Here is a 27,570-nt window from a genome sequence, read left to right on the forward strand (position 1 = left end):
GGCCAGATCTTGGGGAGAAAATTGCAGTCTCCAGGACAGCTCACGCCAATGAGTACTCCCCAGAAGTACTGCCACCAATGTCTCTGTCCCTGCAGTGAGCCACAGCTGCCCCCTGCCTTTCCCGGAGACCCTCCAGTACCAGCAGGTAGGTCTGGCCCAGGCTCCTATGAGATCACTGCTTTTTCACCTGGGTCCTGGTGTGCATGAGACCTTGTGTGCACCCTCCAAGAGCGGAGTTTCTGTTTCCTCCGGTTCTGTGGATTTCCTGCGATCAAACCCCACAGGCCTTCAAAGCCAGTTTGCTCTGGGGGCTCCTCCTTCCCGTGCCAGACCTTCAGGCCAGGGAGCCTGACATGGGGCTCAGAACTTACACTCCTGTGGGGGAACCTCTGTGATATAATTATTTTCCAGTTCGTGGGTCGCCCACCCAGTGGGAATGGGATTTGATTTTACTGAGTTTGCGCCCCTCCTACCCTGTCTTTGTGGCTTCTCTGTCTTTGGATGTAGGATATCTGTTTTGGTAGGTTCCAGCATTTTTTTTGTTGATGGTTGTTCATCACTTAGCTGTGATTTTGGTGTTTTTTTGGGAAGAGGTGAGCTTACATCCCCTACTCTGCCATCTTGTCTCTGTGGTAGTTAATTTTTTGTAAATGGTATTTAAAATTTCAAATGCCACTTGTTTATTATTGGTCTGTAGTGAAGCAGTTGGCTTTTGCATATTAACCTTGTCTCCTGCAGCCTTGTTATAATTGCTTATTATTAGTTCCAGTAGTAGGTTTTTTTTGTTTTTGTTTTTGGTCTTTCCATAGATGGTCATTCTACAGTTACTTGCAAACAAAGACAGTTTTGTGTCTTTCTTCCCAATCTGCATGACTTTGTTTCTTTTCTTGTGTTCCTGCATTAGCTAGGACTTACAGTGTGCTATTGAAAAGCAGTAGTGAAAGGGGACATCCTTGCCGTACTCCTGATCTTAGTGGGAAAGCTTCTCACCATTAAGTATGATGTTAGCTGTAGATATTTTGTAGATGTTCTTTATCAGGTGAGGAGGTTACTCTCTATTTCTAGTTTGCAGAGTGTTTTATCATGAATGAGTGTTGGATTTTGTCAAATGCTTTTTCTGCATGTATTAATACAATCATGTGGTTTTTCTTCTTTAGCCTGTTGACGTGATGGATTACATTAATGGCTTTTTGAATGTTGAACCAGTCTTGTGTACCTTGAATAAATCCATTTGGTTGTGGTGTATAGTTCTTTTTACACATTGTGTTGATTTTATTGGCTAATACTTTGTTGAGGATTTTTACATCTATGTTTATGAGATATTGGTCTGTTGTTTTCTTCTCTTGTAATGTCTTTGCTTGGATTTCATATTAGGATAATGCTAGTCTCATATAATGAGTTAGGAAGTATTCCCTCTGCTTCTGTCTTGTGGGAAAAAAAAAATTGTAGAGCATTGGTATAATTTCTTCCTTGAATGTTAGGTAGAATTCACCAGTGAATCCTTCTGGATCTGGTGTTTTCTGTTCTCTAAAGTTATTGATTCAATTTCATTAAGTGATATAGGCCTATTCAGATTGTTTCTTCTTGTGTGTGTTTTAGCAGATTGTGTTTTTGAAAGGAATTGTCCATTTCATCTAGGTTGTCAAACTTGTGGGCATAGAGTTGTTCATAGCATTCCTTATTAAACTTTTAATGTCCATGGGAATCTGTAGTGATGTCCCTTTTTTCATTTCTGTTAATAGTAATTTGTGTCTTCTTTATTTTCTTAGGCTGGCTAGATGCTTATTGATTTTATTGATCTTTTCAAAGAACCAGATTTTGATTTTGTTAAATTTTTTCTCCATTGATTTCCTGTTTTCAATTTCATTGATTTTTGCTCTAGTTTTTATTGTTTCTCTTCTTCTGCTTACTTTGGATTTAATTTGCTCCTGTTTTTCTGTTTTCCTAAGATTGAAGTGTAGATTATGGATTTTTTTTTTTTTTTTGCCTTTTAGTGTGCCTTGTAATTTTTTATTGAAAGATGGACATGATATACTGGGTAAAGGAAAATAGACTTTTAGTAATATAGCGATAAGGGGGAGGGGAAGCATTCTGTAGTCTTGTGATTAGGTTTCAGTCTTGGTGAGGCTGTGTCCCCTGTACTGTTTGGGCTTGTCTGGTACTAGATTTTGGTTATGCATCTTGGCAGGCCTATTAAGATGCTCTGTTCTCATTGCATCTTATCAGGTGGCGCACTATTTTGATTTAGTCTCACTACTGATTATGTTCACTTGATTACTTGATTATGGTGGTGTGTGTCTGTTCTCAACTATAAATTTTTGTTTTCTTTTGTACTTAATAAATATTTTGTGGGGAAGATTTAGAAAATAAGAAAAATATTTATTCTTCATTATACCTTCAATTTATTCACTTATTTGTATTGCCTAAGTATGGACTTGACAGTTTTCTCTTTAATTAGCGGGTTATAATCTTTAACCATCATTATTTGTCCCAGATTTGGGCATTGAGAACCCCTTCAAGCTTCTTCTGTTTCCTTTTTATGATCTCAATAATCCTTTGAGCTTTTTTAAAAAAAAATGTTTATTTATTTATTTATTTGGCTGTGTTGTGTCTTAGTTGCAGCACATGGGATCTTCGTTGTGGCATGCAGGATTTTTTGTTGTGGCTCACAGGCTTCTCTCCAGTCGTGGTGTGGGCTCTAGAGTGCGCAGGCTCAGTAGTTGCGGCACATGGGCTCCCTAGTTGTGGTGCACGAGCTCTAGAGTGCGCGGACTCAGTAGCTGTGGTGTGCAGGTTTAGTTGCCCCGCAGCATGTGGTATCTTAGTTCCCTGATCAGAGATCCAACCCGCATCCCCTGCATCGGAAGGCGGATTCTTTACCACTGGAGCACCAGGGAAGTCTCTTTGAGCTTTTGTTTCTTTTTCCTGATACAAGAAGATGGTCCACGTTCATCAAATAATTTTCCTATCTCAGCCCTGGATTCAGCCATTACTTTAAGGAGCCCTGCTTCTTTTTAGAAAAGAATGATGTTTACAAGTCAAGGTCCAGCTGCTAGGTGTGCTCTTGGGGTGTTGTTCCCATGTATGTATACATACACACGCAGACACATGGATACATATACACAGACACACGTATATATACATATATACTTTATATATCGATTTGCCTATATATATACTGAACAACATATATTCACACTGACACATTCAATCCTTTTAATCCTACACCACAAGATTTATCCTAGTGTTCTCCCTTTCTGATAATGCGAGACCTGTCATAGTTAGTATTTTGACCTCTTAAGCTCTGCTGACCTTACTATTTAATGGCTACCTTTATTAAAGTACTTAATTGTCAGGTACTGTGCTAAGTGCTTTTGTTATCTAATTTGATCTTCTCAACAACACTGTAAAAGCTTTGCGGAAACTAAAGGAGATCATATAATTTTCCCATACAACTACTGAATGACAGAACTAGGGTTGGAACTTTGGTCTATGTGAATGTAGTGTCTATACTCTTAACCATTAAACTAATTTTAGCTAGTGCTACTGTAAGCACATTTCTTTTGGCTTAACTCCTGAAGGAGTCGAGGATTGCTGGTTTTACAGGGTATGCATATATAAAATTTTGATAAGCCCTGATATATTACCCTCCAAAAGGTTGTACTAGTCTGGACCTACCAACGTGGAGAGTGCCAACCTGCTGGCAATCTCCCTGGCACTGAATATTGTCTATTATTTTAGTTTTGTGTAGTTTTGTTTTTTTCCTTAATCAGTTTTGAAAAATCCTTGTCCCTCTCCAGTCTCTTCATAACGAAGCCTATTTGATTATATCTCTTCTCTCCTCAAAATTGTTTTATTGTTTTCTCTTATTCTTAGAAAACTATCCAAATGTTTCAGCATGGCATTCAAGGAAGCTCTTTATGATATGGCCTCTCCCCACTTTCTGTACCTGAGTCCTCACTCTATGATCCAGCATGCCATATCTATTTCAGTTCTCTAACCACATGCTTTCTCTTGCTTCAGTGTCTTTGTATATATTGTTTCTTCTGCCTAGAACACTGTTTTCCACTCCCTCATTCTCTATCTAGTCACCTTGCTCTTTTTAGCCAAGTTTTACTTATTTTTCAGTTCGCAGTTTAGATTCACTTCCTTGGGGCAACCTGTGATACCTTTTCTACGTGGTTTATTAAATTGAAATCAAAGGAAACCTTACTGAGATATTAACTGTATCTGTGAAAACTGCCAAGTAAATTAAAAAGTATAACCAGCTTTCAAAATCTTATAATGGTTTATGGCAAACTACAATGTAGTTTAATTGTGTTTTTTTCCATGAAGTACCTGCCAGCCTGTCTGGACTTGACGCAAAGGACATTGTGGCGGTGCTGAATGAGGAGGGAGGCTATCATCAGATTGGACCAGCAGAGTATTGTACTGACTTCTTCATGATGTCCGTGACCATAGCATTCGCCACCCAGTTGGAGCAGGTGAGATGAGTGATTCATGAAGAACTTGAAAACATTTTATTTTTAAAATCTGTCTTTTAGGTATTAAAAAGACTTGCAAGTAGACTTACAAAAATAATTTAGAAAAATGTTTTCTTTCATATCAGAAAGCATTTTTGTTTTAGGAAAAGAATAAATTGGGATGATCTTGGTAGTAAGAGAATAAATTAAATCTCTTAGAATTTAAAAGAAAGACCATAAATAAGCATTGTTTCACATTGTATTGTGTGACATTGTAAAGACTGTTATGAAATGATTTTTTTCTAAGTGTTAAATACTTTACTTTTTGGAGAAATATACAATGTTGGGAACATTGTCTCAGTCAGACCTTAATAGCTGTCAGGTCTGGGATTAGATTTTACGTTATTTACACACTAACAAATTAGCCTAAATGCTGCCAGAAGACAGAAGATTCTTGGGTCAGAGAGAAAGGAGTATACTACTCTTAGCACAGCAAGCAACATGAATATCAGCATATTTCTTTCAGTTCCCCCTATCCCAAGTCCCATGGAGGTGACATAGAGGGGCTCAGGTGGTTGCTCCACACTCATTGGGAGTGTGTCACAGCTGAGGAACACAGAACTTAGGGAATGTACGACTTTTACTGTAAGTAGTCTAGGTCTTTGTCTGGGAAGACACGTTACTTTATGAAAGTTACGAGCTGCATAAACAACGCTGGGAGATGGCCTGGGTAAGAGTGGTCAGGGCCTTGCATTCTTGTTACACTCAGCAAGAATGTGCAGGGATGCTCAGGGCCTGTTGCCGATTGCTTCCTCCCAGCAATGGTTCAACACAAAAGTAGCTGTTACTTCATTGTCCTTTTCAGGATCGAGTCCAGATTTTTTGACATTATGTTGATCTATAGCACCTGAAATAAATTAATACTTTAAAAAATAGAGAATATGGCTTATGACTTTAAAATTTTTATCAGACTATTCACTTTCTTAGAGGTATACATTTCCCAGATAATCCGCATTCATAAGTGAAATATGAGTTAGTGACGACACTAAATCTTAATAAGATCTATCAGGTAAAGATTTTTCTCAGGAAATGTGTTTAGCTCTGTCACACTGAATTCATGCCCACTACAAAAAGTACTTTTTATATATACGTATTCTTTGAGCTTTTTCTCTCCCAATTTGGTACTGTCATTTTCTCATTGACACTATATATATGTGATTTTGTCTCTCTCCATCAATTTCCTTTTTTTCCTCTCTTCAAAAAGCTCTGCTTGTGGATTGCCCCAGCTTAATATGCCACCCTGGTTGGGGGGGAAGCTAGATGTCCACTGTTTGTTCATTAACCACATCAGAACACACATTAGATAGTGAGTCTACTGTGTTTTTACTGTGTTATTATTAAATACCTGCAAAGTATTTTAAATTGCTACTTTATTTTTAAAAATATTTTTTCAACTCCCTAGGAAGGCATAATTTTACTTGTGTTAGGTTTTATGAAATAGGTATGTGTTTACTACTTTGCTAATGTTGTATTTAATCCTAGCACAACTTTAGGGGATTGTTATTTTCATTTTTGAGATGAGGAAACCAAGTTCTGAGAAGGTTTTTTAGCTAGTAAATATCCTAGGAATTTCTGGCCATATGGTCACTCTCCACATTCTCTTGTTCCCATATTTTGCTCTCTTGTCTCTGAAGGGGTTTTGGAGTAAGATGAATTTGAGTTGGAATCTAATTCTCACTACTTACTGGCTTCTTTAACTTAGGCAACTTACTTAACCTTTCTCAGACTTGAATTTTCTCAGTTGTATGGTGGCAGTAGTACCAGCCTTGTGGGTGTGCATGAGGAATGAGATAAAACTAATGTGCTTAACCTGTAGTTTGTATGTGTGAACCTATATTTATATAGTGAAAGCATGTGGGTAATTGACCTACTGAATCCACGACTAAAACTAATACAGTTCTTGGTAATACAAAGTAACTTTTTAGGACAAGTCACTCAGTTTAGTTAAAAATAAAAAAAACAGATTGATGTCTGGCAAGCTATTTGCTATCTCTGATAAAAATTAAGCCAAGTAGGTTCCTCAAAAGATTAAACAGAATTACCATAGAACCCAGCAATTTCACTACTGGGTATATATCAAAAGAATTGAAAACAAGGTATTCAAATAAAAACTTGTACATAAATGTTCATAGCAGCACTATTTACAGTATCCCAGAATATCACAGAAATAACCCAGATGTCCATTTATGGATGAATAGATTAACAAAATAAATAAATACACACACACACACACACACACACACACACACACACACAGGAGTATTATTTAACTATAAAAGAAATGAAGTACTGATACATGCTACAACAAGGATGAATGTTGTAAACATGTTGAGTGAAATAAGCCAGACACAAAAGGTCACATACTGTATGAGTCCATTTATATGAAATATCCAGGTGGGCAGACCCATAAAGACAAAACGCAGATTTGTGGTCACCAGGGGAGGGAGAAGTTATGGGGGATGTGGAATAGGGGTGGCTGCTCAGTGGTTCTGGTGTTTCTGTTTGGGGTGATGGAAGAGTTCTGGAACTAGGTAGCGGTGATGGTTGCACAACATTGTGAATGTACTTAGTGTTCCTGAACTGCACAGTTTTTAATGGTTAAAATGATAAATTTTCTGTTATGTGTATTTTACAATAATTTTTTAAAACACAAAAAATTAAGCCCAATAATTTATTCATCCCTTGATACTGCTTAGTATTACTTGTTTGCTTTTTTTACTCTTTATGGACAAGCCAAGGATTTTAAAAAATAGTTTTTTTCTTCTCAAGCTAGTCAAAGGTAGTGTGAGAAAGCATCTAGCGATAAACAAACATACCTTTCAGATGCAAACAAGTGTCTTAGAACATTGATACTGTAAAGTAGTAGAATGCAGGAATGAAATTAGAGTAAGAATACTGGATTGTGATACTCTTGCTTCCTTTTTAAATATTGAAATTAGGGCAAAAAACCTGTTTCTAAATCCAAGGATGATAAAGGATTTTTAAAAGCATCTCTTCTCTTAGTGGAAATTACTTAGAATTAAATGTGCTATGAAATATAAAACGGCTGTCTTTATTTCTTAAAATTTTTATTGCTTTCTGACTATGGAAGAAAGTAAAAGAAAATGAAAGTCTCTTTTAATTAAACTCCTCAGAAATAATCACCCATAAGAGCAGTATATTCTTTTCCTCAGATATTTTCCCGTTCACATAATAGCTGACTATGGGCTAGGCCGACTTGTAGAAGCGAACATGTATTATCTCTTTTAATCCTTCCAAGAACCCTAAGAGAAATGGAGGTACAGAGTGATTAAGTATTTGTCTAAAGTCTCATAGGAAGCCATTGGTGGAACCAAAGTTGAGGGTCGGGGCTTACTCCAGAATTTGTGCTCTCAACAACTAAAAGTGTATAGGTGCTGGCTCTCAACAAATATAAATCTACAGGATTAAAATCCACATGATTAAAATCTAATCAAACAAATACATTTTAAAGTATAGGATTAAAGTAATAACTTGCTTTGTATATAAAATATATTTAATATAAAATAACTTTATTGACTATTTACTGTGTGCTCAGTACTGGGTTATTTTAATCTTTTACTTTTATTTTCACAAACTTACAGACTTACAAACTGTCCTGTAAGTTTTTTTGACCTAAAAATATTTTAGGTAACTTTCATGTCACTATATCATTATTGAGGAGCCATATTGTTTGATAACTATAATATTTTTAAGCCATCTCCTGTTGCAGAACATGTCAGTTACTTATAGTTTGTTACTTTTAACAATGTGCTAGCAAACATTAAAGGTCTGTTAGAAGGTATTTTGCATTTTATGCGACAAGCATCCCATGTCTTCATGTCACATAGCCAGGAAACTACCAGCTTTGAGAAGTAACACTCCTAGTATGGAAGACATCCTTTTTTTTTTTTTTTTAATTTTATATTAGACTGTAGTTGCTTTACAATGTTGTGTTAGTATCAGGTGTACAGCAAAATGATTCAGTTATACATACATACATACATATATATATATTCTACTTAAGTTACTACAGAATACTGAGCAGAGTCCCCTGTGCTATACAAGCAGGTCCTTGTTGGTTATCTGTTTTAAATATAGTGCTGCATATATGTCAATCCCAAACTCCCAATTTATCCCTCCCCCCCACCTTTCCCCTTTGCTAACCATAAGTTTATTTTCCATGTCTGCAGATCTGTTTCTGTTTTGTAAATAAGTTCATTTGTATCATTTTTTTCCCGCATATAAGTGATATCATATGATATTTGTATTTCTCTGTCTGACTGACTTCACTTAGTACGATAATCTCTAGGTCCATCCATGTTGCTGCAAATGGCATTATTTCATTTTTTTTAATGGCTGAGTAATATTCCATTGTATATGTGTACCACATCTTCTTTATCCATTCATCTGTCGATGGACATTTAGGTTGTTTCCATGCCTTGGGTATTGTAAACAGCACTGCAGTGAACGTTGGGGTGCATGTATCCTTTCAAACCATGGTTTTCTCTGGATATATGTCCAGGAGTGGGATTGCTGGATCGTATGGTTGCTCTATTTTTAGTTTTTTAAGGAAACTCCCTGCTGTTCCCCTCTGAGCATATTTGTGTGTGGATGATTTACTACCTTTACTTTATGTTTGCCTTTACTGGTGAGCCTTCCCATTTGTAATTTTCTTGTTTCTAGTTGTGTCCTTTTCTTTTCTACCTAGAGAAGTTCCTTTAGGATTTGTTGTAAAGCTGGTTTGGTGGTGCTGAATTCTCTTAGCTTTTGCATGTCTGTAAAGCTTTTGATTTCTGTATCAAATCTGAACAAGAGCCTTGCTGGGTAGAGTATTATTGGTTGTAGGTTTTGCCCTTTCATCACTTGAAATACATTGTGCCACTCCCTTCTGGCCTGCAGAGTTTCTGCTGAAAAATCAGCTGATAACCTTATAGGGATTCCCTTGTATGTTATTTGTTGCATTTCCCTTGTTGCTTTTAATATTATCTCTTTGTCTTTAATTATTGTCAGTTTGATAAACGTGTTCTCTGCATGTTCCTCCTTGGGTTTGTCTTGCCTGGGAGTCTCTGCACATCCTGGACTTGGGTGACTATTTCTTTTCCCATTTTAGGGAAGTTTTCAGTTATTATCTCTTCAGATATTTTCTCAGGTCCTTTCTCTCTTTTTCTGGGACCCCTATACAGTGAGTCCCCTACATACGAATGAGTTCTGTTCTCAGAGTGTGTTTGTAAGTCCTATTTGTTCGAAAGTCCAATGAAGTTTGCCTGGGTACCCAACTAACACAATCAGCTGTATAGTACTGTACTGTAATAGGTTTATAATACTTTTCACACACATAATACATAAAAACAATGAAGAAAACATTTTTAATCTTACAGTACAGTACCTTGAAATGTATGGTAGTACAGTACAACAGCTGGCATACAGGGGCTGGCATCAAGTGAACAGGCAAGAAGAGTTACTGACTAGAGGAGGGAGAGGAGGTGGGAGATGGTAAATCTGAAGGATTATCAGCAATAGATGGAGGGTAAGCCACAGTTTCACTCATGCCTGACATTGATGGCACAGGTTCTGATTCCTTGCTGGAACCAGATGCATGTTCGCAACTTGAAAGTTCGTATGTAAGGGACTTACTGCATTGCAAATGTTGGTGCTCTTAATGTTGTCCCAGAGGCCTCTGAGAGTATCCTCACTTCTTTTCATTCTTTTTTCTTTATTCTGCTCTGTGGTTGTGATTTTCACCATTTTTTCTTCCAGATCACGTATCTGTTCTTCTTCCTTGTTTATTCTGCTATTGATTTCTACTAGTGTATTTTTCTTTTCAGTTATTTTATTGTTCATCTCTTAGTTCTTCAGATCTTCTAGCTCTTTGTTAAACATTTTTTGTATCTTCTCAATCTGTGGCTCTGTTCTTTTTCCAAGACCTTGGATCATCTTTCCTATCGTTACTCTGAATTCTTTTTCGTGTAGATTGCCTATCTCCACTTCACTTACTTGTTCTTTTGGGGTTTTATCTTGTTCCTTTGTCTGGGACATATTCCTCTGTCATGTCATTTTGTCTGTCTTTCTGTGATTGCGGTTTCCATTCTGCAGACTTCAGGGTCGTAATTCTTATGGCTTCTGCTCTCTGCCCCCTGGTGGATGAGGCTGGTCTTAGTGGCTTGTGCAGGCTTCCTGGTGGGAAGGACTTGTTCCTACCCACTGGTGGGTGGACTTGGGTCTTGTCCCTCTGGTGGGCAGGGCCATATCAAGGGGTGTGTTTATCAGGAAGTTGTGGGCTCAGGAAGGCTTTAAGCAGCCTGTTGCTGATGAGTGGGGCTGTGTTGGTTGTTTGGCCTGAAGCATCCCAGTACTGGAGCCTAGAGGCTCTTGGATGGGGCCAGGTCTTGGTGAGAAAATGGTGGCTTCTAGGAGGGCTCATGCCAATGGGTACTCTCCAGAAGTACAACCACCAGTGTCTTTATCTCAGTAGTGAGCTACAGCCAACCCCTGCCTCTACAGGAGGCCCCCCAATACCAGCAATTAGGTCTGGCCCAGGTTCTTATGAGGTCACTGCTCTTTCCCCTGGTTCCTGGTGCACACAAGACCTTGCGTGCACTCTCCAAGAGAGGAGTTTCTGTTTCCCCTGGTCCTGTGGATTTCCTGCAATCAAATCCCTCTGGCCTTCAATGCCAGATGCCTTGCAGGCTCTGCCTCCTGATTCCAGACCCCCAGGCTGGGGATTGTGATATGGGGCTCAAAACTTTCATTCCAGTGGGAGAACCTCTGAGATATAATTATTTTGCAGTTTGTGGGTTGCCCACCCAGCAGGTATGGGATTTGATTTTATCGTGATTGTGCCCCTCCTACCATCTCCTTGTGGCTTCTTGTTTGTCTTTGGATGTAGGATATCTTTTTTGGTAGGTTCCATCTTTTTTTTTTTTTTGTCGATGGTTGTTCAGCAGTTAGTTGTGATTTGGGGTGTTTTCTTGAGAAGAGGTGAGCTCATGTCCTCCTCCGCCATCTTGTTCCACCCCCAGTAAACATTTCATTTGTGAAGGGCTCCATTTTCCCCCTGCAGCAGCTCCTTACAGTGGGCGGAAGACAGCCTTTTGTAACTTAATTTATAGGTCTCCAAGTTTTGTAAGAGTAGCTACAAAGCTTTTTTTTTTTCCCATCAAAGAAGTTATAGTAAATAGCTTGGATTAAGATTTTTTTAAAAACCTTCTCTCATTTACAGAGAGGATGGTGGAGTAGGGATATGCGGAAATCTCAGTGTAAAATATTTGACCACTTTCTTCTAAAAGAACTTTTATGGAGTTTTCATCGACTAGTTGAATGAAACATAAGCTTTAAAACAACATTAATGTATAAAAATATTTTAGTCTCTGTGCTTGTGTAAGATAAACCTTTAAAAATTAAACTAGTGATTTGGTAGTAATTTGGCAGAGATTTAGAAATTTTGAGTTATTAATTTAAGGCTTGAAATAAAAAATCATTTTAGCAAATATTTTTGGAGGTTGTCAGACATCTTTAAGGATGTTTAGTGGTTTATAATATAATAATCCTTCTTTTTCTTAAATATTTAGTTAATTCCATGTACCATGAAACTTCCAGAAAGACGGCCTGAGTTTTTCTTTTACTATTCTTTACTGGGGAATGATGTTACAAATGAGCCCTTCAATGATTTGATCAACCCAGACTTTGAGCCAGAGAGAGCATCTGTTCGAATACGTAGCAGTATAGAAATTCTTCGTGTTTACCTGGCTCTTCAGTCTAAACTACAGGTAGGTATGGCAGAGAATTGTTTCCTATGAGATGATTTTTTAAGCATTAAAGAGGTACCCAAATTCTGTCTTATTTCTGAAGTGGATATCATCTTTCTGCCACATCTTTTAATTTTTAAGGAATTATCGTGACTTGTACAGTCACAGCATGACAGTTATTTCAGAATTTTAGGAGATAAACCGCCTTACTTTGTTACTGTGGAAAGCAGTAGATCAGTTATCGGTCATTTATAATAAAAAGTTGTACCTGGAGCTTAAAGCTGCGGGCACCAGGCAGGTTTTATTATTGTTAGTGGAGATTAGCTGTCACCACACAGATCACACTCTAGATTTCAGAATTTATACACCTTATTGCTATTAAAATCAAAGAGATAAAACAACTTTCTAAAACCTGTTCTTGAACTTGGTAGTTTTGTAAACCAGTTTTAAATTGGACTTTATTTAAAAGTGAACCTTATCTAGTCCAAAATTACTTTTCTGTTTGTTATGATTAATTTTAATCAGACTGAAATGGGTGGTGGAGGAGGGTGGGGTAGTCATTTTTTTATATAGTAAAGTGATCATTCATTAGACTTCGCGTTTTGAGTGGATAGTGAAAAGAGGCATTAAGAAATTTTAGTGGAACTAAATTTTAGAGGTGGTTCTGCTAAATCCAAGGTATTTATTTAGAAAGTTGAAGATTATATAAAATGAAATGCAGGAAAAAAGCACTTTGAATTTTATCTTATAAAATTCCTTACCAAAACTATTTATTAGTTTGATTCTCGTGGACATTTAAGTCATAAAAATCCTTTCTCTCCAGCCCATTAAAAATATCACACCTAATAACATTAGGACTGTTATAGGTCATTGCTGATAGTAGAATTAAAAGTTTTGTTTTGTTTTGTGGTAAGCGGGCCTCAATGAATACCTAGTATTCATTGTTCATATGAATACTAGGTTTGCTGTGGCTTCAGTGTAGTAAGGGAAAAGAATAGTTATGTGACACATATCTGGAGCAGCCTTTCTTTTTTTTTTTTTTTGGTCGTTGCAAAAGGTGGTAATGTTTAAGTTTTGATTAGCTAGCAGTGATTAACGGTACATTCCACCACCCCAGAGGTATTCTCTTTTACCTTTCACTGTTAAGCACTCTGTTTTATATATAAAGTTTGAAAAGCAAAAAAAGAGAGAAAGAAACATTCATGGTGTTTTATGGCTGAATAAAACAGAATTATTTGAGGTTCTTTAATTTCCAAATAGGGCTGGACCCACTCACTTATTTTTTAAGAACTGTGTTTAATGTTATAATGGAAATAGAAAAGATGCTTGATGTATTTGTTTTCCATTTAAATTCATATATTCATGATATAATTTGCATATGTAAGATAGCATAGTAAAATATTAAAGTAACCATAGCTCACCAGAGAGACAGAAAAGAGAACGTGATAACATAGGAGGGTACAGAACTGAAAGGAAAAATGAAAAGAATTAATAACTTTATTATTGAGTTCTGGGTAAATTTTGTGCTTTAGCAACAGTTTTAACAATCATGTGTGAGTACCTTAGTCATTGCAGGTCAGTAAGATAATCTGCATTCTGTTTTCCTTCTATGGATCATTTTATAACTTTTTGTTAAGATTGTGTGTTTAGAATAAAGGAGAAAATATAAAGCCTGATTTTGATTTTCCCTGTCATATTAGATCCACCTCTGCTGTGGAGACCAGTCACTGGGAAGTACAGAAATACCCTTAACCGGACTACTGAAAAAGGGTAGTACAGAGATCAACCATCGCCCAGTCACAGTTGAAGGTGCTTTTATTCTGGACCCTCCAAACCGAGCCAAACAAAAGCTTGCACCTGTTCCTGTGGATCTAGCCCCCACTGTGGGAGTGTCTGTGGCTCTGCAGAGAGAAGGCTTAGATGCCCAGGCAAGTAGTGACCCTCCTTCCCCTCCTCCAGCTTCTTCAATGTAGTTCATGATTAGTCACAAAATTTGAGCTTCAGAAGCATTACCCTGCATAAGAAAGTATTTATTATTCTTAGGTAGTGGCCTTCATTATATGATAACCTCCTCTCCAAAGAGACCCTTCTGAAAAGTGCTGTGGCTTCTGCCGCATTTCATAGGTGACACTGTCCAGAGCCCTTCAGTCCAATCTTTTCATGTAGTGAAAACCATTCCCCACACCCCCAGCTCGTAGTCAGTGACTGTGGCAGAAGAGGGACTATGGTAGAAGAGAATATTTTTAGACCCAGTTTCTGGTAACCTGCGTTAATGGATCCTTTTTGGTTGACTCAGCCTTAGCTAAGATAACGTTTTTGGCTCAGTATTTTATAGTCCTCATACTGTCTCTAGGCAATAGAGACATTTATTTGAACATATATGTTTTTTGATTATATATAGCCCCAGAATCAACTTTAGTGTCATGTTTCTTTTAAAGAACTGATTTTTATGTAGGCTGTGAACTGAAGTGAGAGTTTAAAAAGACATATATGCGTGTATTTTTAGAGGATAGTGGAGCAAAGGAAGAAAATCATACTAGACTTCTGGGTTTTCGGTTTTTTTGTTTGTTTTTTAGTAATATAGACCTCCTTTGTATTGCTTTGGTAGGAATAACCATTCCCAAGGACACCTATGCCTGACTTCTTTTATTGAATATCCCTTCTTATGCATTAGGATGCATTTTGATACGGAGCTCTGGATATCATATTTCCTTCCTGTTCATCTTCCTTTTTATGGTCCTAGATGCTATAAGAAAATTTGCAAATTATGAAGAGAAATAGACTAGGAATGTCCAAACTGGGAAAGGAAGCTAATATTTTTTAAAAACATCACGATTTTTGCTTAATTATGAAGGAGAGTTCTTTGCAAATTATACTTTATTTAAAAATTGTTTTTAGTCTTTAATTGAATTAAAGACCCAGAATGAACATGAGCCACACCATTCAAAGAAGACAGTTTTCACCCCCACAAAGGAGAAGACACACACTGGGGCCAAGTCTCCACGCGTGTCCCCTGTTCCACCTCACAGTCAGTCACCTCCAACAAGAGACGACGCAACAGAAAGTGAAGTGGAAAGCTTACAGTATGATAAGGACACAAAACCCAATCCAAAGGGTAAGGTATTCTTTTCACAGATCTATCTTTTAGGTATAGATTTTTCAGCCATCTAATAAATGACTGTGCGAGTTTTCATGGGTGCTAAGTAAAAATTGAGTTTTTTAAAAAGCCAATGTAAAAAAAATCAGATTAAAGTAATTGCAATTTACTTAACTTCATAGTAGAATTTGCTAAAAGGTAAGAGAATTTTTCATTTATTTTCATACTAGAAATAGTAGCTTATTCAAAAGAAATTAAAGAATATAGTTCTTTCTAATAGATTGTTAGCAAACTCTTCAGTATCTCAATTTCACTGGAATTTTAGAGAAAAGAGATACTAACTGCCTCTTATAGTAAACTTAAAATAATCATTTTTGATCCTAAAGTTGAGACAGTCTGAGAATGCATATTTATCTGGTCTTATAAAATTTTTCCATCTGTTACGTAAAAAGCTACAGTTAAATTCAGTAGTATAAATTGTAAGAGCAGTGGTGGATTAGGAGTTAGAAGTTTGGGTGCAAGTTATAGGTCTGTCACTGAGTAGCTATAGGACTTGGGCCATTCATTAAACATCTCTGGTGTATAATAGGATTGGACTAGATACCTCTGTCTTTTCAAGTTTTTGTGTTTTTGTTTGTTTTTAATTTTTGTTGCAGTATAGTTGATTTACAAAGGTGTGTTAGTTTCAGGTGTACAGCAAAGTGAATCAGTTATTCATATACATATATCCACTCTTTTTTAGATTCTTTTCCCATACAGGCCATTACAGAGTACTGAGTAGAGTTCCCTGTGCTATACAGTAGGTCCTTATTAGTTATCTATTTTATATATAGTAGTGTGTCTATGTCAATCCCAATCTCCCAGTTTATCCCTTCCCCTCCCCTTTCCCCCTTGGTGACCATAAGTTTGTTTTCTACATCTGTGACTCTATTTCTGTTTTGTAAATAAGTTCATTTGTACCATTTTTTTAGATTCCACATACAAGCAATATCATATGATATTTGTCTCTCTGTCAAGTTTTAGTTGTTTGTTAGACATAGTCTAACACACTACTTTTTAAACCCTAACCCAACTACTTTTTAAAAAGTGATGTAATGATATCTGCAATAAGTCTCAAATACAACCCTTCAAATACTAAGCTATATTCACCTGTCTCTTAGAAATATTAGTGCCTGCCAGGCTGCTATCATACATTACCACATTGGTACTGTATGCTTTTATGTTATGCAATATATGTTGAGAGTGAGAGTAAGCTCTTTTTTTTACACAGTTCTATAATGGGAATTAAAGCCTACATAATATTGGACAAGTCACTTTAAGAAGTTTATGCCTCAATTCATATGTTTATAAAATCAGATAGTCAAGTCTTTGCTTGAAGGTAAATGAGATGATATCTTTAAATTATCTGAATAACTTAAGAGAAATTGTTAGCAAACAGAATTTTTTAAAAAAAATTTTTATGTTCATTTTAGCTGTCAGTTCTTCTGAACCTGCTTTACTGGCCCAGCCAGTGACTACATCCATTGCTTCAGGAACAGCTTCAGGACAGAAAATTGCTGTTCCTGCAACATCACATCATTTTTGCTTTTCAATAGACTTAAGGAGTATCCGTGATTTGGAAGTTGGTTTTCCAGTCAACTGTATATTAAGGTATGATTTGATTTTGTTTCAGAATATTTTCTGAGGAGAAATGCCTTTCCTCTGTTTGGGGTTTGCAGAGGAGAAATGTCACCAAAGAAGTTATGACATTTGTTAAATCAGGGGACTAAAAGGGTGTAAGGCTATTATGTCCTAATGACTTTGAACTTAATCAAAGGTGGCATTGGTAGTATGAGAGGTAACAGTCTTGCTAATAATTGTAGGTATTGATAATAATTTGTTAATGTTCCTTTTTAAAATATAGTGACTCTTGAACTTAAAATGTATTGTTTCCAGAAAAGGTGCCATAGGTCAAAATAATGGGAGTATAGTATCTGATTTTTCTATAAAACTGTGTTATAATGGGAGGTTATAGTCTTAATATCTACCTTTTATACCTATGAATCTAAAAACCATACCTAATGAACTGGAAGTGTCCACACTGTTCAATTTAGAGAATTGAAATATATATATTTCAGTCAGTTAAATGGCTTTTACATAATGGCTTGTTTGTTTTTTTAAATTTATTTATTTTGGGCTTCGTTGGGTCTTCGTTGCTGAGCTTGGGCTTTGTCTAGTTGTGGTGAGCAGGGGCTACTCTGCGGTGCATGGGCTTCTCATTGTGGTGGCTTCTCTTGTTGTGGAGCACAGGCTGTAGGTGTGCGGGCTTCAGTAGTTGTGGCATGTGGGGTTCAGTAGTTGTGGCTCGTGGGCTCTAGCACAGGCTCAGTAGTTGTGGCACACGGGCTTAGTTGCTCCGCGGCATGTGGCATCTTCCCGGACCATGGATCAAACCCATGTCCCATGCATTGGCAGGCGGGAAGTCCTAGGACCAGGGGAGTCCCCATAATGGCTTGTTTTTAATAATATTACATTTCCATAGACTTTGTGGCTAATATATATATTAAATGTAATATAATTATGTGTTTTAGCTTGGAGTCTTTAGGTCCTCATAAATTACTTTGGAATAAGCATTAGCATTTGTAATAAAATGTTTGGTCTTTATGTGATTAAAATGAGAAAATCAGAAAATCTTTCCATCATCTTGGATTGCCATTCCCAGGAATGTCAGCAACTTCTCATTGCTTCCTGCTGTTATTTGAGGCATGTCTGCCTTTCAAATGCATAAATCAACTCCTACTTGTATCTAATTTTTCAGTTGTTTGATTCCTTATCAAGTTGTTTCCAAAGTCCTGTGAGCTTTGGTGTGAATAATGGACAGAATCAAAGGGACCCAGCACGGAGTTCACACGGTGAAGTCATGGAATGGAAGTCTGTCCTCACAGCCTAAGTTCTGCATTTTACCTCATGTTAGAGGCTGAGAATCATGACTAAAATATTGCTTTTTTAAAAATTGAAAGTCAGGAAAAAGTTTTCTGCCATAGACGTAGCTTTTCTCACAGGCTTTATATAACATAGAACTGTTCCTTTTTCTCTCCTGCTACTACTGGAGAAACTGATCTTAGGACACTTAGAGATGATGTTGGCCAGAAGCACAGGGATGATCTGAGATTGGATGCTATGAGGGAGGAGCCTTGAACAAGCCCAGTTAGAAAGCACATATTAGTTTTTTGTGTTTCCTGCTTGCCATAGGGCCATTTGTTTAATCATTAAGTGCCTACATTATGCCAACAGTTTGTCCGGTATTAGGGCATGGGGCATATAAACAAAGAGCTCAATCTAGTGAAGAAGACAGAGTCAGAAATATGTCAGTACATGAGGCTACTAGTTCACTTGACAAAGAAAAGGGCAAGAATATACTACCCCGAGGAAATAGGTATGAACCACTTAATACTCTATAGAAATCACTTGAGGACTACTGCTTCTGTCTTTGATTCATTTTAAGGCTTTTTTTTTAAATGTTGGGCATTTTATGTTTGATAGATTTTATGTTATCATGCTCTGTGTTGATATGAAATTGTAGTGTACAATCGACTAATGGAATTTGTGAGATAACTGATATTAGAAAAAGTTTAATGTGTTTACTTTTTTATTTCCTTTTAAATCACTACATCTGTAGTAGGGGGTTAAATTTCTAGGGGATGAGCTCTCTGAGATGACCTAAATTCAATTTATGTAGTTGTGTAGGAATTGAGTTTATGAGCAGGATTCTTCTTGTAGGAAAAGCAATTTCTACTAGTAGAGTTTAAAGTCTAGTTTTATTAATGAATAACAAATTATAAAATGAAATTTAAGTGAGCATTACAATATCTCTATTTGGCTTTACGTACAAAATAAGTTCAGCAGTAGTCAGACATTCTTCCGTTTAATCTGGTGTGACTTTTATGATGAAAGAAAGAAATAGTGTTTTGCCACTCTTTGATTCATCTGTAGTATATTTGAGTTGCTTTCATGCTTGATTCTCAGTTCAGAGACAAAATACTATGAATGCATCCTTTTGGAGTTGACTAAGGGTTTTTTTAGCTCATACAAAATCAGGACATTATTATATAAAGAAAAATCGGTTTAGAAATTAAATTTAGCAAGCATTTCTTGACAGTTTACTATATGACAGAAACTGTTCTGGGAGCGCAAAGATGAAAAAGGTAAGACCCATGCCCTCAGGAACTCTTCCCCCCCCACACACACATTTTAGTATTTATTTTTTTATAAAAATATTTTTGACATATTACATTGTATGAATGTAATGTGTACAATATGTTAATTTGCTACATTTGTATACCTCAGGGAGCTCTTAACAGATGGCAGCTCTGTCTTTGTTTAGTGGAATCATTTTCACTTCTGAATCTTTGTCTTATTTGAAGTGTATCAAAGTGACTGTCTCTTTCTTATTTGGTGTATTGCCTTCAAAATACCAGTGTATACTCCTCCTTCCCCAGAGGATCTTGTAAAGGAACTTTGGAAACCAGTGCTGTGCAAATAATGCATTTTCTCTATAATTTTCTCTGTAATTCTCTATAATTTCTGTGATTTTTATATCAACACTGAAAATATTTGTATAATTTTAAAGTTGGTGATAGGAGTAAAACCATAATGTATTTGTACCATTTATCTATGAAAAAATTTTTATTTAATATTCATATTACACTTTTTAACAGACTATAAATTTGTAAACTATAGGATTTTGTTTTTCTTAAATTCTAGGTACTCATATCCTTTCTTCGGAAGTGCAGCTCCTATTATGACTAATCCTCCTATAGAAGTTCGGAAAAACATGGAAGTTTTTCTTCCCCAATCTTACTGTGCATTTGATTTTGCAACTATGCCTCATCAGCTGCAGGATACCTTCCTAAGGTAATGTATACATGGTGTGTATGATATTATATAGCAGGATACCTTCCTAAGGTAATGTATACATGGTGTGTATGATATTATATTATGATATTATTTTCTCAAATCAACTCTTGAAAATTTGTATCAGATTAACAAGAGGAATTCCTATATTTTTACATCCATAGCTGCTTATGCATTTGCGAATCTAGAAACAAATTTAAAATCTGTGACACTTGTGGTTCCACTATAAAGTTTTATGTGGTTACGAGGGCTCCTTTTAGATTTTCATATCTTGTTTGCCTGAGTTGGGATATTAGAACTTTCTTAAAACAATATATGAATAATGAAGGAACCTTGAAAAGTAATGTTGCTTTTTCCTAATATGTGATGACAAATAAACTGTTTAGTTTTTATTATTGATTTACTTAATGACTGTAATGCATTATTTGCTTTTTCTGTTTTTTCATCTATATAAAATGGAAATATTGATCCAGCCATCTGAAATGGATTTGTGACGAAAAATGAGATCTGTGAAGTGTCTTTTTACTTTCTCAGAGTATCACAATTTGAAAAGAATTTTAAAAGAAAGAATGAAGAGTAACTAAACGTTATGTAACCGTTTGTGGGAATAGTAGTGTTCGGAAGGGTTTTTCTTCATTGCACAGGAAGAGGTGTAAAAAAATCTAATAGTATTTTCTGTTTGTTACCTGTGGAATTGAGCCTTTACATTCCAGGTAGCAAAAACATCTTTGGCTACATTAAAGGAATTCAAAAATTTTAGTCCAGAAAAGCCTTAGATCAGAGTTGATAGAAAAGCCTTAGTTCAGAGTTGATAGGTATGAACATATGTTTCTCTTTTCCTTTTAGGATTCCAATGCTGGTTGAATTATGGCACAAGGATAAAATGAGTAAAGATTTACTTCTGGGAATTGCCAGAATCCAACTTTCTAACATCTTGTCTTCAGAAAAAACTCGCTTTTTAGGTTCTAATGGTGAACAGTGTTGGCGACAAACTTTCAGTGAAAGCGTGCCTGTTATAGCAGCACAAGGGTAATGCATTTCCTAGAGCTGGTCTTAGCTTTGCTTTTTATTCCGTTTAGCCAGCTACAACTTTATCCTTTCATGTCATTTTTTTTTTTTTTTCTGATCTTTTTTCTTTGACCTATGGGGGTTATATCCCAGTTTGCTCTTTAGCTTTCTGATACCTACTATATCCTCACAGAGTGAATCTGTGCTACCATAATACTGTTATACTTAGAGTATTGCGTAAGTATTTCTCTCTCCTCTCTTTAGACTGATAATTTTAAGTTCAGGATCAGTTTGTTTTTTGTGTTTTGTTTTTTTTTTTAGCTTAGTAACTCAGGGTCAAATTTATAATGTATTTTTATGTTATTTTGAATTTTTCTACTTGAAAAATATTTAAACTTTTGCCTCAAATATACTTGGAGAACGTTGCAAACGTTCGACACTTTAAAAAAATGAATATTCTTTTTTTGCCCTGAAATTCACTGCCACCGTGAAAAACTTGAGTTCACATATTTTACACAAAATCATTCAACAAATATGTTATCTTTTTATATTTAACAATAGAAATTTAAATTGACTTTAACCTTACATATCACATGCCTGTATTTTTAAAGCATAGTAAGACTGTAGAAGAAAATCAGGCCCAGTAAAAAGCTGAGATGTAGAAGTATTATTGGAATTTCTTCCCTTACTTTTCATCATCCATGCCACTTCCAGAGAGTGAAGGGTTTAGTAAACTTTTATTCACTTGGAGATCTGGGAACAGGTTTTTAGAGAATCAGTTATTCTGGTTAACTGAAAATTCTTTTAAAAATCAGCATTCTTTTCTCTTATTGTAAGTAGAATATAATGAAAATAATCATTACTTGTTGGAAGTTATTTTAATGCTGATTGCTTTGAATAACTTTTATCGCCCTGCTCTGTAGACAGACGTTTTAAGAGAGAGATTTACCTAAGTGAAAACTTCAGAGATGATAGCGCTTCATTTTATTTTATTCATTTCTTCTGAAATCTGACATCAGAAGAAGAAAATGTAAAAGTTATTAAGAGTTCTAATCATGTGGCATCCATTCATTAAAGTTTTGTTTGATTTAAACAAAGCCACATTTTTTTGTTGCTAGAATTTTATTTTCCTCTAACATTGTCCTTTTATTTAATGGTAAATGCTGCATTCAGGTTCTGTGATACAGAAAGGTATTCGTTATAATAAAAGTAACATAATTATCCCACTTCTAGGATTTAATCCTGAAGCAGTGCTCATATCCAGTAAAAGATTTATGAACAAGGCTGTTCATTCCAGGCAAAGTAGAAAAAGAGTCTAGAATAATCTATATATAATTGAGTAGGGGAATTTTAAGTTTTTTAAATTTTGCTACATAAATTCATTAGTGTGTTTTACAGGCGTTACAAATTATATTTTTTAATTAATGTTTGTCATTACACAGGAGGAAAATGCAGGAGGATAAATGGGGAAAAAAGGACAAAACTGTATGATTTTATGTGCATGGGTACATGTGTATCTACCTATCTAAAAAAGAGGAAGGAAATGAAATTTTAGCAGTGATTATCTGTGGGCAGTGAGATTTAAAATTTCTCTTTTATACTGTTCAGTTTTTTCAAATCTGTAACTGTTGTAGGTCATTTTGTAGTGAATGTAAGTATGTACTTCATACTGTGTTTGTGATCATATAATATCACATATATAGAAGGTCTTGAAGTCTGCAGAAGCTGTTGCACTTTGAGCAGCAAGTGTCAGGTGCAAGACATGCTGTCTACTCAGTGCTCTAGCATTGGGGAAGTAAAAGGAAATAATATAAGTGTTTCCATGAGTTTTAAAATATTTCTGATTTCATTTGTAGGTCAAATAACAGGATAGTAGATCTTTCTTACACAGTGACTTTAGAAGATTACGGACTAGTGAAAATGCGTGAGATTTTTGTGTCTGATTCATCTCAGGTATATGTCATTGAATCTTATGAAACTGTTCTTTAAAACAGACGTAACGGGTATATATGCGTGAGTGTGTTTGTTCTAGTATGCTTCTTTCATTCATATCTTAGGGTGTATCTGCTGTACAACAAAAGCCATCTTCTGTTCCTCCAGCACCTTGTCCTTCAGAAATCCAGACAGAGCCTCGTGAAACCTTAGAGTACAAAGCAGCACTTGAGCTAGAAATGTGGAAAGAGATGCAGGAAGACATTTTTGAAAATCAGGTTACTTTTTAAATGTTACTTAAAAGATTTTTTGTCTATTTAGTATATTTTCCCTTCTCCATAGTAGGCTTTTCTCTCTTTTCCATGGGTACTCTGTCTAGTCCCTTTGAATTCAGGAATGCCTTACTCTTTAAAAAAATGAAGAATTAAAAAGCACTCAAAATGTGACAGCTTCACAGAAGCCACTCAGTAAAGGATTCTCCTAAACTCTCTCCATGATTTGTGGGCAAAATTAGCACTGAAGGTTAGAATTCAGAGGTTAAGGACTTGAAGGTTTCTTTTAATTTCAAGATCTCATTTAGCATACCCTCCTGGAAGCTGGAATCATTAGTTGTTAAACAAGAGAGGTAGAAAACAGCTATTAACTTTTTACTGTCCTGAATTATACTCATATGGGTATTACTCACCTCAGGCATCCTCTGTTTTGTTTTAAATAAAATGGAATGTCTGAAAGAAATATATCATGATCAGTATTAATTATTTAACTGAAAACAGCTGGTTTATTTATTTGAAATATTTAGGGTTTCTCTTTTTTACTTTATTTTTCTTCCTTTGACAGCTAAAGCAGAAAGAACTGGCTCATATGCAAGCTCTTGCAGAGGAATGGAAGAAAAGGGACCGAGAGAGGGAATCACTAGTAAAGAAAAAGGTAATGACTTTTATAAAAATTGAAGGAGGAAAGAAAGAATATTAATGATAGTATCTTCTGTATACATTAAAGGAAATCTCTGGAAGGAATAACTAATTATAGTGGTTATATATTGGCTTGGATAAAGTGAATGAATGGGTCAGGGATAGGAAGAAGGGTTTTCACTGTAAGTTGTTTTGTACTCCTTAGATTTTGAACCCTGCAAATGTGTTACCTGTTCAAAAAGTGAATAAATATAGAAAGTGAATACTTTAGAGAAGAAGCCTATCTCTGTATTTAAAAAGAAAATAGAACATTTAAGTATATATAAATATTACATTATAATCTATTAGTTAATAAAAAGGACCAAAAACTCTTAAGCTGTTTTAAAAGATTGAATCATGAAATGTTATAAATCACATCTTTTAGAATGATAATGTGACACCATCTGATCTTATTCCAGAAAGCCAAAATTTAATATTTATCTATTTATACTCAAGGTATTGAGTAAAACAACCCTGAAAATTAGACTTGTCTGAAATATTCCAAATTCAAGTCTATAAAAATACTCTCATATTAGTGGTTAATGAACTGTCTATAAATGGGAGAAGACCGTGGCAGGGTAGTTTGCTACACTAGATCAAGAGACAGGACAGGGTATGGACTAGAAAATTCTTTAAAGTTTTTTCAGGTCTCTGACTTTTGGCCATTTATATTTATTGACGTGCTTGGGTTTAAATCTACTATCTTGCTCTTGGTTTTCAATTTGTCCCATACGTTCTTTGTTTTCTCTCTTTTCCTGCTTTCTTTTGCATTCATTGAATTTTTTTTTTTTTTATGATTCCATTTTATTTCTACAGTTGCCTTATTAGCAATATCTATTTCTTTTTTTAGTGATTGCTGTAGGGCTTACGGTATGCATCTTATCACAGTAAGCCTTCAGATGATACAGCACATTTAGCTTTTAAGACAAGTTAATCTTTGGGCCATTTTTTAATGTGTCTGATGTGTTTTTCAGTGTTGATGCTTATATGTAAAAGCAAAATATATGATGAAAATAACAAAGTATGGAAGTGAGGAAATGGACAAACGCTGTTGTAACGTTCTCATACTATTTTACTAGTTTAAGCAATCACAATCTCTTTCCTAGATAACTACGTTTACTTCTTTATTTTTATTATTATTATTATTATTATTTTGGATCTTCCCCGGAAGGGATCAGACCCGTGCCCCCTGCATTGGCACTGCGGAGTCTCTGCATTTACTTCTTAACTTGGTATCCTGTCCTCCATTACTGACCCCTGTAGCTTGAGATATCAGCCAAGAGTAGAGGAAGTCAGATTATGTATTCCTCCTCCTTAAAACACATCATACTCCTCATCACATTTAGAATAGAACTCAAAGTTCTTACCAGGACCTACAAGGCCTTTTGTAATCTGTCCCCTCGCTTTCTCTGTGACCTCATCTTCTGTCAGCCTTCTGTTCACACAGTCTATTCTGACCATCTTGGCCTCTGTGTATTTCCTCAAACATGCTAAGCCACCTCTCTCCTCAGGATCTGTAGACTGCTTTTCTTTCAGAGATACTTTCTGGTTTCTTTCTGCTCAGAGTAATGTGAGCGAGGCCTTCTCTGACCACTGTATCCAAAATACTGCTCTCTTCCCCTGCCCCCAGGCACTAACTATCCCCTCATTCTGCTTTATTTTCCTCGTAGCATTTACCTACTATTACATTAAATACCACTTCTTTGTTTATAGTTTGTCTTCTCTCAGAGTAGAGATTCCACATGACTTTGTTTTGCCCAGCATCTGCTACATATACAATAAATATTTGTTTAAATTAAAAGGATAGGGCTTCCCTGGTGGCGCAGTGGTTGAGAGTCTGCCTGCCGATGCAGGGGACACGGGTTCGTGCCCCAGTCTGGGAAGATCCCACATGCTGCAGAGCGGCTGGGCCCGTGAGCCATGGCCGCTGAGCCTGCGCGTCCGGAGCCTGTGCTCCGCAACGGGAGAGGCCACAACAGTGAGAGGCCCGTGTACGGCAAAAAAAAAAAAAAAAAATTAAAATGATAATGAATGATTTCAGGTTTTACAGTTTTGAGTTTGAGATTTATGGGGACTCTTGGCATGTTCAGCAGGTATTTGGATTTACAGGTCTGCAACTCTGGAGGGGGGGGGTTGACTTTGCAATATAAATTTGGGAGTTCTTCGTCTCTGTTATGGTACATAGATGTTTGGGTTGCCAGAGGACGAACATATGGTTTGAATACTTCCTCCCCATCCTGTTTACCTGTCTTTCTATAAGGCTTTTTTACATGTGGCACTCAGAATTTGACACACTTATATTAGTGATTTGGTTAAGAATTTAAAGATGAACCAAAAATCAGTGGTAGAGTTAACAGAATTAATAAATAAATGATCTTGCTTGGTTGGTATGTTGAGCTAAATCATCAAAATAAAGTTTAATAAAAAAAAAGTCATTCTGTAGTCAGAGTAAAACATTCACTTGGACAATGGGTATAGTTATTCCAAGTTTAAAAACAAAGACCTTGGGGATTTTCTTTGACATAACGAACAGTGTGACCAGGATCCTCAGATAGCAAATGCAATTTTAGATGGAGTTAAAATTAGGAGACGTTTGTTGACCTGTCTTTAGCCGTGCACATTCTTTAGTCTCTGAACTAGTGAGATCACATCTGGGTACGATTTTTTTTTTTTTGCGGTACACAGGCCTCTCACTGTTGTGGCCTCTCCCGTTGCGGAGCACAGGCTCCGGACACGCAGGCTCAGCGGCCATGGCTCACGGGCCCAGCTGCTCCGCGGCATGTGGGATCTTCCCGGACCGGGGCACGAACCCATGTGCCCTGCATCGGCAGGCGGACTCTCAACCACTACGCCACCAGGGAAGCCCCCTGGGTACCATATTTTTGAAAGGACTTAGTTTAGAATGTAGACTCCAGATTAAATCCAAGTATTAGAGGACGTGGAAACAATAACGTGACTAATAGTTGACGCTTGTGCTTATCTTGGAGAAAAAAAGACTAGGAGGATGTATGATGGCTATCACTGGAGTCAAATATGTGAAGATACTTTTTTTCTTCCCACGGGATAGAAACAGGATTAAAGGCTTAAAAAAAAAAAAAAAAAAAAAAACAGGGCTTCTAACGAGCATCAAACCCAGGCTTGTAAAGAGAAAATCAGGTTGGGGCCTGGGACCTGGAGACTTGTTGGTGAGGAGCACAGAAAATTTGGTTCAGAAAGTCCTAGTAAATATGATCAGTCTGAACTAAAAGACAGAAAACCATGAGAGAGGATCCTATACAGGCCAAGCAGGTAGACCTCTATCCTTAATGGGACTCACACCCTTAAAGACAGAGCAGAGCAGGACTTTAGGCTTGTACAAATTGGGGTGCTAGGCTAAGGTCCCAAGCAGGAACTGTAGCTTCAGAAGCAATTAAGAACTCAGT

General features: G+C 36.3%; 1 protein-coding gene across 2 annotated transcripts in view; it reads left to right on the forward strand.

Annotated features, from left to right (window-relative positions):
* Window positions 1-27,570, forward strand: part of CEP120 (centrosomal protein 120) — a 79,299-nt gene that overhangs the window by 15,634 nt on the left and 36,095 nt on the right. For both annotated transcript variants that reach the window (XM_024757146.1, XM_024757147.1), the window contains 10 exons: window positions 4,336-4,484; window positions 12,092-12,289; window positions 13,969-14,196; window positions 15,167-15,383; window positions 16,838-17,015; window positions 20,109-20,258; window positions 21,105-21,287; window positions 23,123-23,219; window positions 23,324-23,476; window positions 24,036-24,125. In XM_024757146.1, the coding sequence (XP_024612914.1) occupies window positions 4,336-4,484; window positions 12,092-12,289; window positions 13,969-14,196; window positions 15,167-15,383; window positions 16,838-17,015; window positions 20,109-20,258; window positions 21,105-21,287; window positions 23,123-23,219; window positions 23,324-23,476; window positions 24,036-24,125 (1,643 nt within the window). The remainder of the gene's footprint in view (window positions 1-4,335; window positions 4,485-12,091; window positions 12,290-13,968; window positions 14,197-15,166; window positions 15,384-16,837; window positions 17,016-20,108; window positions 20,259-21,104; window positions 21,288-23,122; window positions 23,220-23,323; window positions 23,477-24,035; window positions 24,126-27,570) is intronic.

Source organism: Neophocaena asiaeorientalis, unplaced genomic scaffold, assembly GCF_003031525.2.
Source record: "Neophocaena asiaeorientalis asiaeorientalis breed wild unplaced genomic scaffold, Neophocaena_asiaeorientalis_V1.1 scaffold149, whole genome shotgun sequence".
NCBI lineage: Eukaryota > Metazoa > Chordata > Mammalia > Artiodactyla > Phocoenidae > Neophocaena > Neophocaena asiaeorientalis.